The 17,822-nt window shown below is 42.7% G+C and overlaps 1 protein-coding gene across 3 annotated transcripts in view; it reads left to right on the forward strand.

Moving 5' to 3' along the window:
• The first annotated feature begins 5,245 nt into the window (after window positions 1-5,245).
• The window catches only part of LOC110499865 (voltage-dependent calcium channel subunit alpha-2/delta-1), a 158,583-nt gene continuing 146,006 nt past the window's right edge, over window positions 5,246-17,822 (forward strand). For all 3 annotated transcript variants that reach the window (XM_090213652.1, XM_090213653.1, XM_090213656.1), the window contains exon 1: window positions 5,246-5,878. In XM_090213652.1, coding sequence (XP_090069778.1) covers window positions 5,790-5,878 — 89 coding nt within the window. In that variant the 5' untranslated portion in view covers window positions 5,246-5,789. The remainder of the gene's footprint in view (window positions 5,879-17,822) is intronic.

Raw genomic sequence — 17,822 nt, forward strand, 5'->3', positions numbered from 1 at the left:
CTGACCACTCTACCATAAAGGCCTAATTGGTGTTGTTCTGCAGAAATGGTTGTCCTTCTGGAAGGTTCTCTGACCTCCACAAAAGGACATCTAGAGCTCTGTCTGAGTGACCATCAGGTTCTTGGTCACCTACCTGACTAAGGCCCCCCCCCCATTTGCTCAGTATGGCCAGATAGCCAGCTCTAGGATGACTTTTGCTGGTTCCAAACTTCTTCCATTTAAGAATGATGGAGGCACTGTGTTCTTGGGGACCTTCAAAGCTGCAGACATTTTTAGTACCCTTCCCCAGATCTGTGCATCGACACAATCCTGTCTCGGAGCTCTATGGACAATTCCTTCTACCTCATGGCTTGGTTGCACTGTCAACTGTGGGACCTTATATAGACAGGTGTGTGCCTTTCCAAATCATGTCCAATCAATTGAATTTACCACAGGTGGACTCCAATCAATTTGTTGAAACATCTCAAGGATGATCAATGGAAACAGGATGCACATGAGCTCAATTTTGATAGAAAAGGGTCTGAATACTTATGTAAATAAGGTATTTCTGTTTTCAATACATTTGCAAACATTTAAAATAAAATAAAACAGTTTTCTCTTTGTCATTATTGGGTATTGTGTGTAGATTCCTGAGGATTGTTTTTGATTGAATCAATTTTAGAATAAGGCTGTAACGTAACAAAATGTGGAAAAAGTCAAGGGGTCTGAATACCTTCAAAAGGCACTGTATGTCCAGTACAGTCTGGTGGCGGTGCATGGTAAATACTCTCATGTAACCAGGACCCTGGGAAGAGGTCCCTTTACACAACTATTTAATATGGCTGCTGGTGGAACCTGATATTTGCAGAGCTGAGGAGCGCGCCACTTATTTGCACAGTAAATATATCTCTGATTGGTATAAAATGGTATAATCGCTCCACAGCAAACACTGCACATCTAGGCCTACAGATGGCACAGGAATGATAGCTATGACGGGTAATAATCATGATGTGCCTTGAATTATGAGCTATTCATAGATTAACCAGCCATCTGGGTTTATATCACTCACACAGGCTCTTAAACTGTAGTCATAAACCTTCCTAATATTAAGTTGCAACCCTTTTGCCCTCAGAACGGCCTTAATTCATCAGGGCATGGATGCTACAAGGTGTTCAAAAGCGTTCCACAGGGATGCTGGCCCATGTTGACTCCAAATGAGAAAACAGCTCACGCTAACCATTTTACTCGACCTAGCAGAGCTGGTTATGCTGTTTTTATGTTATCCAGAGCATTGGTGACTGCAACTGTGCTGCTAGCAACAATTGAGTTACGTTCTTTTGCCGATGTTTACTGACACCGGAAATATTCAAAGGGTGTTGAGCGTTTGTACATTTGTCAGGTATTTGTGAGTTACTCAGACAAAAGCGCTCTGAAATCGGAGTAGATAGCCAGAGTGAATTTACCTCCTATGTCTACCTTGTTGCAGTGACATCATGAACATTCTATTGAAATGGTTACTTGCAAAAGACAGTGGAGTCTTTTGATTAGACATGTAGCTAGCAGGCTAGCTAAACAATGAACCAAAATCCCAACTCATAACGTTACTACCCTGCATGAATCTGCAGGTAGCTAACCAACCAGGTTCAATATTAGCAAGCTAACATTACGCTATAACTAACAATGCAAATGACTCTGAGATACAAATAATATTACTACACAGATCATACATGTAACGTTAGCTAGCGAGCCAGCCAGCTAATGTTAGCTAGCTAGCTAACAGTACACTTTAACTTGAAATGAAAATTTATGACAAAATTACAAACGTTTAATATCTGAAAATGTAGCTAGCTAGACTATCTTACCCGTATACATGGGTAACGGTTCTCCCGCTCTGTCATGGATGCCATGGTTGCCCTTAGTTTGAAGATGTAATCCGGAGACAAGTGTTTTATACAACAATGTGTTCCCTTTCGACTCTCTGCATATTTGCAATCAAACACCAGAATATTCTCCATCTCATTAGCTATCATACTCTAATTCCTGTGATTTCAAACCTTGGTCCTCCACAAAGTGGACAGCAACACTTATGCAGTTCACTACATGATATCTTTCAAAATAGCTGTGGTAGAAAGGATTACCTACACATACTAACCAGTTCATGCTATAGACAAAAGCATGCTACATGGCAGACCAATCCGAACACATCTCTCTGCATGTCCATCCCACTCATTATCTCATCCAATCATGGTTAGCGGGAGGGTTGCTGACTTTTTCCGTGGCTAAACCAACTAGGCTCATAATTTAACAATTGTATTTACAGATGGCATACAAGTTTTTTATTAAGGCACATGAAAGTTCACATGTTCCAGAGAGCATTTCTGCAAAAGAACGCATTTTGATTAAAAAAATGGTTTATGTTGAAATGGCTCTCCTGTGAAGTAGTGACTCGTAAAATACCCCTAGTTTCCTGAAACGAGTCACAAATAACGATTGACATATTTTCATTAAAAACATTATTTTGATTAATTTGTTCATACTATTGCATCTTTCCACAAGATATAGTCCCAACACAAATCTAGGGTTGCTTGTATCGGTTCGGTTGCAAGAGACGTGACCCAGTCATTCAGTCTTCTTGTTCTGTATCTATAGACGCGAGTCGTTCGTTCTAAATGTTCCATTGTCATACAGGCTGTCAACGTTCTTATCGTTTGCTTGCCAGCTAGACAACTACGGCTAACTTAGTCACGTCAAAAAAGTGCAGCCAGAATACCAGCAAAGTAGCTGCATTAGCATTTCTTTGAGCAGTTTCTAGAGACTTTTATTTTGATACATCCATAACAATAAGCTAATGAGGTGCGATTTCACCTGGCAAAGGAAATGTGCTCACTTGTCAGGATATTGTTGTTCAGAAGAGCTAGCCAACAACACAGCTAACACAATCACTTCAAACTGAAGCAGGAATATATATATATATTTGTATATATCCCCAAAAATTATGCCAGCTGATTCATGATTTCAACTGGCTGAGAAACGCCTGTCTGTCTCGTCCCAACTCCCGACATGTTCATTACATGTTCATGACCAGTTTTAGATTGAATTTGAATATTGAAACAATGTTGCAAATGTCGGAGAGACAGACAGTAAGGATTAAACAAATCTCTGCTGTTGAAAACGAAATGTTAGTCAAAAACAAATGTGAGATAATGTCTAGATGCTTTTTATAGTGGAGATCAAGTTGATAAATTGCTTGGCTGGGCTGATGAGACAGTGGATTGCGCAGTCATATGGAACATAGTAAATAGTAATTTTAAAGTCATACAGTGCCTTGCGAAAGTATTCGGCCCCCTTGAACTTTGCGACCTTTTGCCACATTTCAGGCTTCAAACATAAAGATATAAAACTGATTTTTTTTGTGAAGAATCAACAACAAGTGGGACACAATCATGAAGTGGAACGACATTTATTGGATATTTCAAACTTTTTTAACAAATCAAAAACTGAAAAATTGGGCGTGCAAAATTATTCAGCCCCCTTAAGTTAATACTTTGTAGCGCCACCGTTTGCTGCGATTACAGCTGTAAGTCGCTTGGGCTATGTCTCTATCAGTTTTGCACATCAAGAGACTGAAGTTTTTCCCATTCCTCCTTGCAAAACAGCTCGAGCTCAGTGAGGTTGGATGGAGAGCATTTGTGAACAGCAGTTTTCAGTTCTTTCCACAGATTCTCGATTGGATTCAGGTCTGGACTTTGACTTGGCCATTCTAATTTTTTTGAACCATTCCATTGTAGATTTTGCTTTATATTTTGGATCATTGTCTTTTTGGAAGACAAATCTCCGTCCCAGTCTCAGGTCTTTTGCAGACTCCATCAGGTTTTCTTCCAGAATGGTCCTGTATTTGGCTCCATCCATCTTCCCATCAATTTTAACCATCTTCCCTGTCCCTGCTGAAGAAAAGCAGGCCCAAACCATGATGCTGCCACCACCATGTTTGACAGTGGGGATGGTGTGTTCAGGGTGATGAGCTGTGTTGCTTTTACGCCAAACATAACGTTTTGCATTGTTGCCAAAAAGTTCAATTTTGGTTTCATCTGACCAGAGCACCTTCTTCCACGTTTGGTGTGTCTCCCAGTTGGCTTGTGGCAAACTTTAAACGACACTTTTTATGGATATCTTTAAGAAATGGCTTTCTTCTTGCCACTCTTCCATAAAGGCCAGATTTGTGCAATATACGACTGATTGTTGTCCTATGGACAGAGTCTCCCACCTCAGCTGTAGATCTCTGCAGTTCATCCAGAGTGATCATGGGCCTATTGGCTGCATCTCTGATCAGTATTCTCCTTGTATGAGCTGAAAGTTTAGAGGGACGGCCAGGTCTTGGTAGATTTGCAGTGGTCTGATACTCCTTCCATTTCAATATTATCGCTTGCACAGTGCTCCTTGGGATGTTTAAAGCTAGGGAAATCTTTTTGTATCCAAATCCGGCTTTAAACTTCTTCACAACAGTATCTCGGACCTGCCGGGCGTGTTCCTTGTTTTTCATGATGCTCTCTGCGCTTTTAACGGACCTCTGAGACTATCACAGTGCAGGTGCATTTATACGGAGACTTGATTACACACAGGTGGATTGTATTTATCATCATTAGTCATTTAGGTCAACATTGGATCATTCAGAGATCCTCACTGAACTTCTGGAGAGAGTTTGCTGCACTGAAAGTAAAGGGGCTGAATAATTTTGCACGCCCAATTTTTCAGTTTTTGATTTGTTAAAAAAGTTTGAAATATCCAATAAATGTCGTTCCACTTCATGATTGTGTCCCACTTGTTGTTGATTCTTCACAAAAAAATACAGTTTTATATCTTTATGTTTGAAGCCTGAAATATGGCAAAAGGTTGCAAAGTTCAAGGGGGCCGAATACTTTCGCAAGGCACTGTAGATTTAGCCGATGGTAACTTGTGGAATAGACACCAGCTGGAATGCGGTTTTAACCAATCAGCATTAGACCCACCCGTTGTATAAAATGTATTAATGATAGATAGATAGATGCAAATATAAGAGTGGTTATATATCCCCAGCCCAATTCTTCAGTTTAGCAAGCAAAGGGGCAGGGGTCAGACTGTTAAAATGATCTGGTACCTTTAAAAAAATAACTGCTATTTTATATAAGCCATGCAGTCACAATTTTAGAACACAGTTTCCTTTGTCCCGATAGCAATATTATCAATATCATACATATGTGATATAATGTATATTTAAAAAAAGGGATGCAGTTTTTGTCTGCCAGTGAGTTTGAGTCTGTCTGGCTGGTGTTGTGTGCTCGCTAGGCGGTGGCCGTTCGTTGCCCAGCCCCAGTGAGGAGTGAGTGCCTTGTATGGAGAGCAACGCGTGATGATGATCGTTCTCAGGCAAAGGGTGGGGGTAAAGTGGAGTGGGGGGCTCGGAAACCGATCCGCTCGGGAGGGCTCTCTCACACACATTTCCTACACACACTGTTCCGTGCTGACGAGCGGGGGAGATATGAGAACGGGGCGTCCTCCCTCTCCACTCTTCTAAAAACACACTGGGCGCTTCTTGTAAGGTTACCGCCGGAGATCTGACACACACTCTTTCAAAAAGACATACAAACACAAACTCATCAGGGGGAGACGAACCAGCTGAGATTTGTTTTCAAACTGTCCCCCGATGGCTGCGTGACAGGTCCACTGAACGCGCAAGAAGACGCACACGGTTCCAGGATTTGGACTGCTTCACGCATCTCTGTCCCTGTCTTGAGTCGTTTTTTAATATCGTGTGTTGGGAACTCCGTTCAATCATGGATACCTACAGCTCCTTCACCGCTCTACTTTTACTTCTTGCTTCATTAAATAGTGTGTCAACCGTGCAGTTCCCGTCGCCACTTCTGTAAGTAGCCTTACCAGACAGCCTGTCCTGCGATGACAGCCTGTTTGCTTTCCCAATACTAAACCTAAAGCAAAATACAATAAATTCATAAAATAAATGTAAGGCTATTGTGATGTAGGATATTTTTATTTCTATTATTATAATATAATAAGTATATCATTATAATAAGCCTATTTGACTATGTTGTTATGTTTACAAATAGCCCAATAATAGCCTACAACATTTTTTGAAAAACTTGCATTGCATTGCAAACGGTTACCCATCGGTTTATGAAAACAAACAGTCAATGGAAATGCATAACGTCTTCGAAAACTGTGACAATGTTTGAATTGTGCTTCTGGATCTTGCTGAATTTAGCCTGTAGTTAATAGCCGACTTCGTTTGATTAAACACACTTTACACTGATTTAGTGGCGGATCAATCATTCATAATAAATAGGCTATTGTCATTACATAGGCTACCTCGGGTGATTATATGCGGGTGGGGTGGGAAGTAACCAGTCCTGGGTGGTCATGGGAAATCAGCAAATCACATCACAAATAGCTTTGAAAATGTCTTTAAACTATGATGCATTGTATTGAATCACTGTTCCAACTGTTAATTTGTATCTGCCCTAATTTATTAAATAAATACATTTGAAGTGATCCATATTCAAGTTAGATACTCATATGTTCAGTGGTAACTCCCCCTCCAATACATATTTTTCCCCTTCAAGGAATTTTTTGAAAGTGGAAGCTGATTTACTGGATTTACACAATTTAAAAGCTCTAAAATTATATTTGGAGAACAACAAAAACAGGCAAAAATGACTTCAGCCATTATCAACTTGGCTGTTGTGGCTTCATTCACCTCAGGTGATAAGGGAAGTGCATAACATTCTAGAACAAATACATGCCATAGCCTACAGAAATTTGCTACTACACGCTAGCAACTACACACTAGCTCAGCACCTGTCAAGTCAAACAGGAGTTACCTAGCCACCTAGCCATCCAGCCTGGTCTAGACGTAACATAGAACATGGAAATCCGCAACACTCAAATTAGTATGATATGTTACATTTGGTATGGTTACGTAAGACAGGAGGTTAATTGTGGCAAAAATATAACGCTAACGCCTAGCAATCCAAAGGTTGTGTTCGAATCTCATCATAGACAATTTAAGCAAATTTGCAACTGCTAACTGCTTTTAGCTACTTTGCAACTACTTAGCATGTTAGCTAACCCTTCCCCTAACTCTTTAACCTAACTCTTAACCCTAACAACTAACCCATAGCCTGCTAGCTAACGTTAGCCTTAGCCACCTAGCCATGTTAGCAACAATGCATTTTAATTAGTAAAATATCATACTTTTTGCAAATTTGTTGCGTATTGTACGAATTGCAATATTACATGCTCTGAGATCATGTTGAGCCATCTTCCATAGTCCTAAAGCCTGTCATCCAATCAACCAGCCTTCCCGCCAGCTCTGAGACGTCCGCATGGTCCTCTAGCCAGCTCTGTAATACCGCTAAACAGGCAAAACAAATGCACCATCTTTTCTCTCCTATCGGAGCCAGATTGACAGATGGGGGAGGCACTAAGTGTGAACAATCATATTTCAGCACCATTCTAGCAACGCCCCTGACGTATCTTCAGGTAAATCATGTCCAACTCAATGAATTGGACGACTTGAATCTTTCATCTCAGTGCAGTGAGTGACAAGGCAAAGCAATGAATGACCAAATATTCTCAGCCCACCGTAGAATGCATGTATGGCTCTACACACGCAATTCCATTTACACTGAAAAAGCAGTACGCCAACCCTTTCTAAGGCCCCATTGTCGGCATCATATTGTCAACGGCGACATGCCATGCGGTGGCATTGTGATTACTTTAGGAAGGATAGGCTTCTTTATTTCTATCCAATATGAGTTAGGCAGTACATCCCTACCCACCCATGCCATTTTCCTTGAATACCTTGCATGTAATGGTGGAACAGTGACTACTAAACAAGTCAAAAGGTAGTTCTATATGCAATTTTCATAAATATAATTAGATCCCTGGCAAATGAACTTATCAAATGTCTAGCTGCCATGCTCAGAACAGAAGACATACCCATTCACTTTTACATGTCTAGCAGGTGCAGTGGTTCAGTAAACCAACCTGTCTATGTGTTTATTAATGCCCACACTGCTATTCTGTACTTCAAATGCAGCTAGTAATCAAATGACACCCCACTCAGCTCCAGGGCGATCTGGTTCTGCCTAACTTCAGGGGTCTGTTTAGGAGGGTGCAACGTTACAGAACGTTCAGATAGGAATGTATTGTGTAGATTAGATTACCTATGGTAGTCTATCAGGTTTGGAATCCTGTTGGTTCTATGTGTTACATTTCTTTCTGCAACGTTATGAAAGTTTCACCTCATCACCTCACCCCAGGTCTCATGGATGGAGGGCACAGGTGGCCAGTGGTACATTAATTGGGGAGGATGGGCTCATAGCAATGGCATTCATTTAATAGCATTAATAGCATTCCATTCACTCCATTCCATCCATTATAATGAGCCATCCTCCCCTCAGCAGCATCCTGTGAGGGAGGGTGACATCACTGCCTGATCTATGTTCTGTTCTCTTGGTCTGTTCCCCTGGAGATCAAGTGATCCATTTGGCTCTCATACTAATGGCACCGACCAGAGGATGATGTCATACTGGCAGAGTAGTCCAGCCATAGGCATTGAGGATTTATAGACACTGAGTGTTATAGAGGGAGATTTTATAGACACTGAGTGGTTGATGGTAGTTGTGGAGTTTTAAAGACAAAAAATGTTGATTGACTGACACATTATTCCCTATGAAAAAGGACTTTTAAACTGGCAATGATTGAGAAATCCAAAATTCTTTCAAATGCCTTTTGGGCTAGTATTCAATTGGTTCCTTAGACTTTGAGGAAGTAGTGTGAATGATGGGATTTAAACCTGGTCTTCTACCCACCACAGGACTGTATTAACCTTGGCATAAACAGACTGGCAACCCGGTTATCTATAATACTTGACTACAGTGGTGGTCAGTGCCGTTTAACGTGAGGGAGGACAATACATTTTTTCATAAGCAAGGCCTTATTTCTATTACAGCATGTTGGACGACTGTCATTCATATTCCATTCACCCAGTTCAATGTAACATTGGTAGGTTTAGGCTACTACATGATACTCAAATCTTCCCTGTACCCATCATGAGGCTGCTGCAACCTAGCCTATGAATGAAAGTTTACAATGTAGGTGCACACAGGTCGAGAGAAAATGTTGAGATGACAATGACACATTCAATATTCGCCTTGTACACTCTTGCCTGCATCTAGGTGGTCTAGGGTGTAATCATTAGACCAACAGTTCCAAATGATAGTTTATATTGGACAAATTCAGGTATGTTATCCCGGTTTCATTTGCTTCCATTAAAGAAATATTTTGTCAGCAGAATCGGTGGAATGAATACACCCCTGATCACTCATAAACAGCCACGTTGTATTCATTCTAGCCTCTATGCACTCTCCTCCTCCTCTCTTCTCCCTTTGTTTGTGGACTTCAATGAACAACACATCAGCCATATGTGACCGGGGGAAAAAACCTTTCCAAGCCATGTCATAACCGCTACACACAGCCTACATAGTTGTCCCCATATTAGTTAAAGTAAAGTCCTAGATATCCAACATAACTAATATAACTAATGTGTTAGTAAACCCGCTACAATTATGCAGTAACGTTAGTGTATTGTCAGTAAGCAGTTCCACCAGCGGGCCCTGGTGGCAATACATTAATACAGTGCCTTGCGAAAGTATTCGGCCCCCTTGAACTTTGCGACCTTTTGCCACATTTCAGGCTTCAAACATAAAGATATAAAACTGTATTATTTTGTGAAGAATCAACAACAAGTGGGACAAAATCATGAAGTGGAACGACATTTATTGGATATTTCAAACTTTTTTAACAAATCAAAAACTGAAAAATTGGGCGTGCAAAATTATTCAGCCCCTTTACTTTCAGTGCAGCAAACTCTCTCCAGAAGTTCAGTGAGGATCTCTGAATGATCCAATGTTGACCTAAATGACTAATGATGATAAATACAATCCACCTGTGTGTAATCAAGTCTCCGTATAAATGCACCTGCACTGTGATAGTCTCAGAGGTCCGTCAAAAGCGCAGAGAGCATCATGAAGAACAAGGAACACACCAGGCAGGTCCGAGATACTGTTGTGAAGAAGTTTAAAGCCGGATTTGGATACAAAAATATTTCCCAAGCTTTAAACATCCCAAGGAGCACTGTGCAAGCGATAATATTGAAATGGAAGGAGTATCAGACCACTGCAAATCTACCAAGACCTGGCCGTCCCTCTAAACTTTCAGCTCATACAAGGAGAATACTGATCAGAGATGCAGCCAAGAGGCCCATGATCACTCTGGATGAACTGCAGAGATCTACAGCTGAGGTGGGAGACTCTGTCCATAGGACAACAATCAGTCGTATATTGCACAAATCTGGCCTTTATGGAAGAGTGGCAAGAAGAAAGCCATTTCTTAAAGATACCTGGGAGACACACCAAACATGTGGAAGAAGGTGCTCTGGTCAGATGAAACCAAAATTGAACTTTTTGGCAACAATGCAAAACGTTATGTTTGGCGTAAAAGCAACACAGCTGAACACACCATCCCCACTGTCAAACATGGTGGTGGCAGCATCATGGTTTGGGCCTGCTTTTCTTCAGCAGGGACAGGGAAGATGGTTCAAATTGATGGGAAGATGGATAGAGCCAAATACAGGACCATTCTGGAAGAAAACCTGATGCAGTCTGCAAAAGACCTGAGACTGGGACGGAGATTTGTCTTCCAACAAGACAATGATCCAAAACATAAAGCAAAATCTACAATGGAATGGTTCAAAAAAATTAGAATGGCCAAGTCAAAGTCCAGACCTGAATCCAATCGAGAATCTGTGGAAAGAACTGAAAACTGCTGTTCACAAATGCTCTCCATCCAACCTCACTGAGCTCGAGCTGTTTTGCAAGGAGGAATGGGAAAAAATGTCAGTCTCTCGATGTGCAAAACTGATAGAGACATAGCCCAAGCGACTTACAGCTGTAATCGCAGCAAAAGGTGGCGCTACAAAGTATTAACTTAAAGGGGCTGAATAATTTTGCACGCCCAATTTTTCAGTTTTTGATTTGTTAAAAAAGTTTGAAATATCCAATAAATGTCGTTCCACTTCATGATTGTGTCCCACTTGTTGTTGATTCTTCACAAAAAAATACAGTTTTATATCTTTATGTTTGAAGCCTGAAGTGTGGCAAAAGGTCGCAAAGTTCAAGGGGGCCGAATACTTTCACAAGGCACTGTAAAACCAAAAGCTTACCTTGACTTGGAAGAGTTCCAGTGTTGTGTTGGCTAGTCATAGCCAACTAGCTAATATAGCATCCCTCTGTTTGAGCGGGTGTTTGAGTAACTAACTAACCGGCTGCAATTAATAGCTAAGTAAGTGAAACTGAAAGTGAACAAAATGACAATCTCTCTCTCTCTCTCTCTGTTGCTTCTCCTTCATTTTTGATGAAATTCATTTTGTTGAAAACTCTTCAACTATTGTCTTTCGCTCTCTTTGAGTCAGCTACTCATCACATTGTATGCACTGCAGTGCTAGCTAGCTGTAGCTTATGCTTTCAGTACTAGATTCATTATTTGATCCTTTGATTGGGTGGACAAGATGTCAGTTCATGCTGCATAAGTTCTGACAGGTTGGAGGACGTCCTCCAGATGTTGTCTTAATTACTGTGTAAGTCTATTGAAGGGGGTGGGAACCATGAGCCTCCTAGGTTTTGTATTGAAGTCAGTGTGCCAAGAGGAGGATGGAAGCTAGCTGTCCTCCGGTTACACCATTGTGCTACCCTACAGAGGGATGTTGAGGCTACTGTAGACCTTCATTGCAAAACAGTGTGTTTTAATAAATTATTTGGTGACTTGTGAATATATTTAGTATAGTTTTATCCAAAAAATATACATTTTTTGATGTTTTACAATTGTTTTTTTTTAACTAAATTCACTGAGGAAGATGGCCCTCCCTTCCTCCTCTGAGGAGCCTCCACTGCTTGACTACCATATAAAGCTGACTGAGTTTCTCTTTTTCTCACTATTGCCGTGATCAGAGCTGCAGCAGTTGGCCGTCCAGTTGGCAGTGTAACCATACTGCTCATTTTACTACTTTGACAGTGATTTTGAGTGACTATTACAGAGGAGGTGTTGAATAAAAGAATGAACACACACACACACAGGCTGTTGAGAGGAGCTCTGGAAATTGTCTGAAGTGCTCCTATAGTTGTAAGACAGGGGTAAGACACAATTAACATCTTGGCTTTAGAGATTGTTCTTCTGTCTCATTCTTTATCTCTCTCTCTCTCTCTGCCTCTCCCTCTTTCTGCCTGCCTGCCTGTCTCTCTCTCCCCCTGCCTCTCTCTCTCTCTCTTTCTGCCTGTCTGCCTCTCTCTCTCTTTCTCCCTACCTCCCTACCTCTCTCTCTCTTATTTCCCTGCATCTCTCTCTCTCTCTCTCTCTCTCGCTCTCTTTCTCCCTGCCCATCTCTATCTCTTTCCCCTTGCCTCTCTCTCATTCTGCCTACCTCTATCTCTCTTTTTTCATGCCTCTCTCTTTCTGCTTGCCTGCCTCTCTCTTTTTCTGCCTCTCTCTCTCTCTCTCTCTCTCTCTCTCCCTGCCTCTCTCTTTCTACAGTCCCTGCTTCTCCCTATCTCTCTCTCCCTGTCTCTTTCTCCCTGCCGCTCTCTCTATCTCTCTTTCTCCCTGCCGCTCTCTCTCTCTTTCTCCTTGCCTCTATCTCTCTTCCTGCTGTTCTCTTTTTCTCCCTGCCTCTCTCCCTCTCTCTTTCTCCCTACGTCTCTCTCTCTTTTTCCCTTTCTCGCTCTCTCGCTCTTTCTCCCCGCCTCTCTTTCCCCTTGCCCTGTATCTTTATTTCTCTCTGCCTCTCTTTCTTCCTGCCTCTCTCTCTCCCTGCCTCTCTCTCTCTCTCTCTCTCTCCCTGTCTCTCTCTGCCGCTCTCTCTCTTTCTCCTTGCCTCTCTCTCTCTTCCTGCTGTTCTCTTTTTCTCCCTGCCTCTCTCCCTCTCTCTTTCTCCCTACGTCTCTCTCTCTTTTTCCCTTTCTCGCTCTCTCGCTCTTTCTCCCCGCCTCTCTTTCCCCTTGCCTTCCTCTCTCTCTTGCTCGCTCTCTCGCTCTTTCTCCCCGCCTCTCTTTCCCCATGCCTTCCTCTCTCTCTTGCTTTCTCCCTGCCTCTCGCTCTCTTTCTCTTGCTTTCTCTTATTGTATCTCTCTTACTTTTCCTCTCGATCTCTTTTCATATTGCTCCCATCTCTCACCCCCCCTCTTCATCTTTCTATCCCTGCATCTCTGTGCTCCAGCGCTAACCTCACATGCCAGTGTCTGTCTGCCTCAGATTTTCTGCAGCCACTCTTCTCTCTCTCTCTCTCTCTCTCTCTCTCTCTCGCTCTCTCTCTCTCTTTCTCTCTCTCTCTCTCTCCTTGAGATGAAACATGTCTCCTAGGCTGCTCCGTGGCTTCGAGGCAGATGATTAACATCATCGAATCTGAAATGCAAAGTCTGATGTCACAGATTGTGCCCCCAGAGAGGCCCGGTGCCAGCCAGTCAATCAGTCAGCCAGCCATCCAGCCAGTCAGACACCCAGTCAGTTATTCAGTCAGCCAATCGGCCAGTCAGTCAGCTAGTCAGTCAGTCATCCAGTCAGCTAGTCAGTCAGCCAGCTAGTCAGCCAGTCGGTCAGTCAGTCAGTCAGTCAGTCAGTCAGTTAGTCATCCAGTCAGTCAGCTAGTCAGTCAGTCAGCTAGTCAGTCATCTAGTCAGTCAGCTAGTCAGTCATCCAGTCAGTCAGTCATCCAGTCAGTTAGTCAGTCAGCTAGTCAGTCAGTCAGTCATCTAGTCAGTCATCCAGTAAGTCAGTCATCCAGTCAGTCAGTCAGCTAGTCAGTCAGTCATGCTGTCAGTCAGCTAGTCAGTCAGTCATTCAGTCAGTCAGTCAGCGAGTAAGCAAGTCATCCAGTCAGTCAGCTAGTCAGTCAGTCAGTCAGTCATCTAGTCAGTCATCCAGTCAGTCAGCTAGTCAGTAAGTCAGTCAGTCATCTAGTCAGTCGTCTAGTCAGTCAGTAAGTCAGCTAGTCAGTCAGTCAGTTATCCAGTCAGTCAGTCATCCAGTCAGTCAGTTAGTCATCCTGTCAGTCAGTCGATCAGTCAGCCATCTAGTCAGTCAGTCATCCAGTCAGTCAGTCATCTAGTCAGTCATCTAGTCAGTCATCCCATCAGTCATCTAGTCAGTCATCCAGTCAGTCAGTCAGTTGTCAGTCAGCTAGTCAGTCAGTCAGCTAGTCAGTCAGTCAGTCATCCATTCAGTCATCCAGTCAGTCAGCTAGTCAGTCAGTCGATCAGTCAGCCATCTAGCTAGTCAGTCAGGTAGTCTGTCAGTCAGCCAGTTAGTCAGTCAGCTAGTCAGTCAGTCAGTCAGTCATCCTGTCAGTCAGTTAGTCAGTCAGTCATCCAGTCATCCTGTCAGTCAGCTAGTCAGTCAGCTAGTCAGTCATCTAGTCAGTCAGCTAGTCAGTCATCCAGTCAGTCATCCAGTCAGTCAGTCATCCTGTCAGTCAGTTAGTCAGTTAGCTAATCTGTCAGTCAGCTAGTCAGTAATTCAGCTAGTCATCCAGTCAGTCAGTCATCCTGTCAGTCAGTTAGTCAGTCAGCTAGTCAGTCAGTCAGTCATCCAGTCAGTCAGTCATCTAGTCAGTCATCTAGTCAGCTAGTCAGTCAGTCAGTCAGTCATCTAGTCAGTCATCTAGTCAGTCAGTCATCCAGTCAGTTAATCATCCTGTCAGTCAGCTAGTTAGTCAGTTGATCAGTCAGTCAGTCATCCAGTCAGTCAGTCATCTAGTCAGCAAGTCAGTAATCCAGTCAGTCAGTAATTCAGCTAGTCATCATGTCAGTCAGTCAGTCATCTAGTCAGTCAGTCATTCAGTCAGTCAGTCAGTCAGCTAATCAGTTAGTCAGTCATCCAGTCAGTTAATCAGTCAGTCATCCAGTCAGTCAGTTAGTCAGGCAGCCAGTCAGTCAGCTAGTCAGTTAGTCAGTCAGCCAGTTAATCAGTCAGTCATCCAGTCAGTCAATTAGTCAGGCAGCCAGTCAGTCAGTCAGTCAATCAGTCAGTCATCCAGTCAGTCAGCTAGTCAGTCAGTTAGCTAGTCAGTCAGCTAGTCTGTCAGTCAGCTAGTCAGTTAGTCAGTCAGTTAGTTAGTCAGATAGCTAGTCAGTCAGTCAGTCAGTCAGCCAGTTAGTCAGTCAGTCAATCTGTCAGTCATCCTGACAGTCATCCAGTCAGTCAGTCATCCAGTCAGTCAGTCATCCTGTCAGTCAGCTAGTCAGTTAGTCAGTCAGTCAGATAGCTAGTCAGTTTGTCAGTCATCCAGTCAGCCAGTTAGTCAGTCAGTCATCCTGTCAGTCATCCAGTCAGTCAGTCATCCAGTCAGTCAGTCATCCTGTCAGTCAGCTAGTCAGTCAGCTAGTCAGTCATCTAGTCAGTCAGCTAGTCAGTCAGTCAGTCAGTCATCCTGTCAGTCAGTTAGTCAGTCAGTCATCCAGTCATCCTGTCAGTCAGCTAGTCAGTCAGCTAGTCAGTCATCTAGTCAGTCAGCTAGTCAGTCATCCAGTCAGTCATCCAGTCAGTCAGTCATCCTGTCAGTCAGTTAGTCAGTTAGCTAATCTGTCAGTCAGCTAGTCAGTAATTCAGCTAGTCATCCAGTCAGTCAGTCATCCTGTCAGTCAGTTAGTCAGTCAGCTAGTCAGTCAGTCAGTCATCCAGTCAGTCAGTCATCTAGTCAGTCATCTAGTCAGCTAGTCAGTCAGTCAGTCAGTCATCTAGTCAGTCATCTAGTCAGTCAGTCATCCAGTCAGTTAATCATCCTGTCAGTCAGCTAGTTAGTCAGTTGATCAGTCAGTCAGTCATCCAGTCAGTCAGTCATCTAGTCAGCAAGTCAGTAATCCAGTCAGTCAGTAATTCAGCTAGTCATCATGTCAGTCAGTCAGTCATCTAGTCAGTCAGTCATTCAGTCAGTCAGTCAGTCAGCTAATCAGTTAGTCAGTCATCCAGTCAGTTAATCAGTCAGTCATCCAGTCAGTCAGTTAGTCAGGCAGCCAGTCAGTCAGCTAGTCAGTTAGTCAGTCAGCCAGTTAATCAGTCAGTCATCCAGTCAGTCAATTAGTCAGGCAGCCAGTCAGTCAGTCAGTCAATCAGTCAGTCATCCAGTCAGTCAGCTAGTCAGTCAGTTAGCTAGTCAGTCAGCTAGTCTGTCAGTCAGCTAGTCAGTTAGTCAGTCAGTTAGTTAGTCAGATAGCTAGTCAGTCAGTCAGTCAGTCAGCCAGTTAGTCAGTCAGTCAATCTGTCAGTCATCCTGACAGTCATCCAGTCAGTCAGTCATCCAGTCAGTCAGTCATCCTGTCAGTCAGCTAGTCAGTTAGTCAGTCAGTCAGATAGCTAGTCAGTTTGTCAGTCATCCAGTCAGCCAGTTAGTCAGTCAGTCATCCTGTCAGTCATCCAGTCAGTCAGTCATCCAGTCAGTCAGTCATCCTGTCAGTCAGCTAGTCAGTCAGCTAGTCAGTCAGTCATCCTGTCAGTCAGCTAGTCAGTCAGTCAGCGAGTCATCCAGTCAGTCAGCTAGTCAGTCAGTCAGTCATCTAGTCAGTCAGCTAGTCAGTCATCATGTCAGTCAGTAAGTCAGTCATCCAATCAGTCATCCAGTCAATCAGTCATCCTGTCAGTCAGTTAGTCAGTCAACTAGTCAGTCAGTCAGTCATCCAGTCAGTCATCCAGTCAGTCAGTTAGTCATCCTGTCAGTCAGCTAGTCAGTAAGTTAGTCATCCTGTCAGTCAGTTAGTCAGTCAGTCGATCAGTCAGTCGATCAGTCAGTCATCTAGTCAGTCAGTCATCCAGTCAGTCAGTCAGTAAGTAACCCAGTCAGTCAGCAAGTCAGTAATTCAGCTAGTCATCCAGTCAGTCAGTCAGCTAGTCAGTCAGTCATTCAGTTAGTCAGTTAGTCAGTCATCCAGTCAGTCAGGTAATCAGTCAGTTAGTCAGTCAGTTAGTCAGTCATTCAGTTAGCCATCCAATCAGTCAGCTAGTCAGTCAGTCATTCAGCTAATCATCTAGTTAGTCAGTCATTCAGTTAGTCAGTCAGCTAGTCGTCCAGTCAGTTAGTTAGTCATTCAGTTAGTCATCCAGTCAGTTAGTCAGTCAGTCATTCAGTTAGTCATCCAGTCAGTTAGTCAGTCAGTCATTCAGCTAGTTGTCCAGTCAGTCAGTCAGTCAGTTAGTCATCCAGTCAGTCATTCAGTTAGTCATCCAGTCATTCAGTTAGTCATCCAGTCAGTTAGTCACAGTCAGTCAGTCAGTTAGTCATCCAGTCAGTTAGTCAGTCAGTCAGTTAGTCATCCAGTCAGTCATTCAGTTAGTCATCCAGTCATTCAGTTAGTCATCCAGTCAGTTAGTCACAGTCAGTCAGTCAGTTAGTCATCCAGTCAGTTAGTCAGTCAGTCATTTAGTTAGTAAACCAGTCAGTTAGTCAGTCAGTCAGTCAGTCAGTTAGTCAGTCAGTTAGTAAACATCATTATGTAGTTATTAATCAATACATATGTTTAAATGCATGTATAAGGCCTTTGAGTGACTTGATTACATGATTACGAAATGTATTTTCTACAAAATACATGATTAGAAAATATATTTGCTACAAAATACACAAATGAATGATGAATTAATTATTTCCAAACCGGTTGTTCATGGGTAATGAGCTATTAAATAATGCTTTATAAGCATTTCATTGACCCCCGTTTAAATAAAGCTTCACCCTATCTATATATAAATGGTAT

The sequence above is a fragment of the Oncorhynchus mykiss genome, chromosome 21 (assembly GCF_057628025.1).
Source record: "Oncorhynchus mykiss isolate SJ-2025 chromosome 21, ASM5762802v1, whole genome shotgun sequence".
In the NCBI taxonomy this organism is placed as follows: domain Eukaryota; kingdom Metazoa; phylum Chordata; class Actinopteri; order Salmoniformes; family Salmonidae; genus Oncorhynchus; species Oncorhynchus mykiss.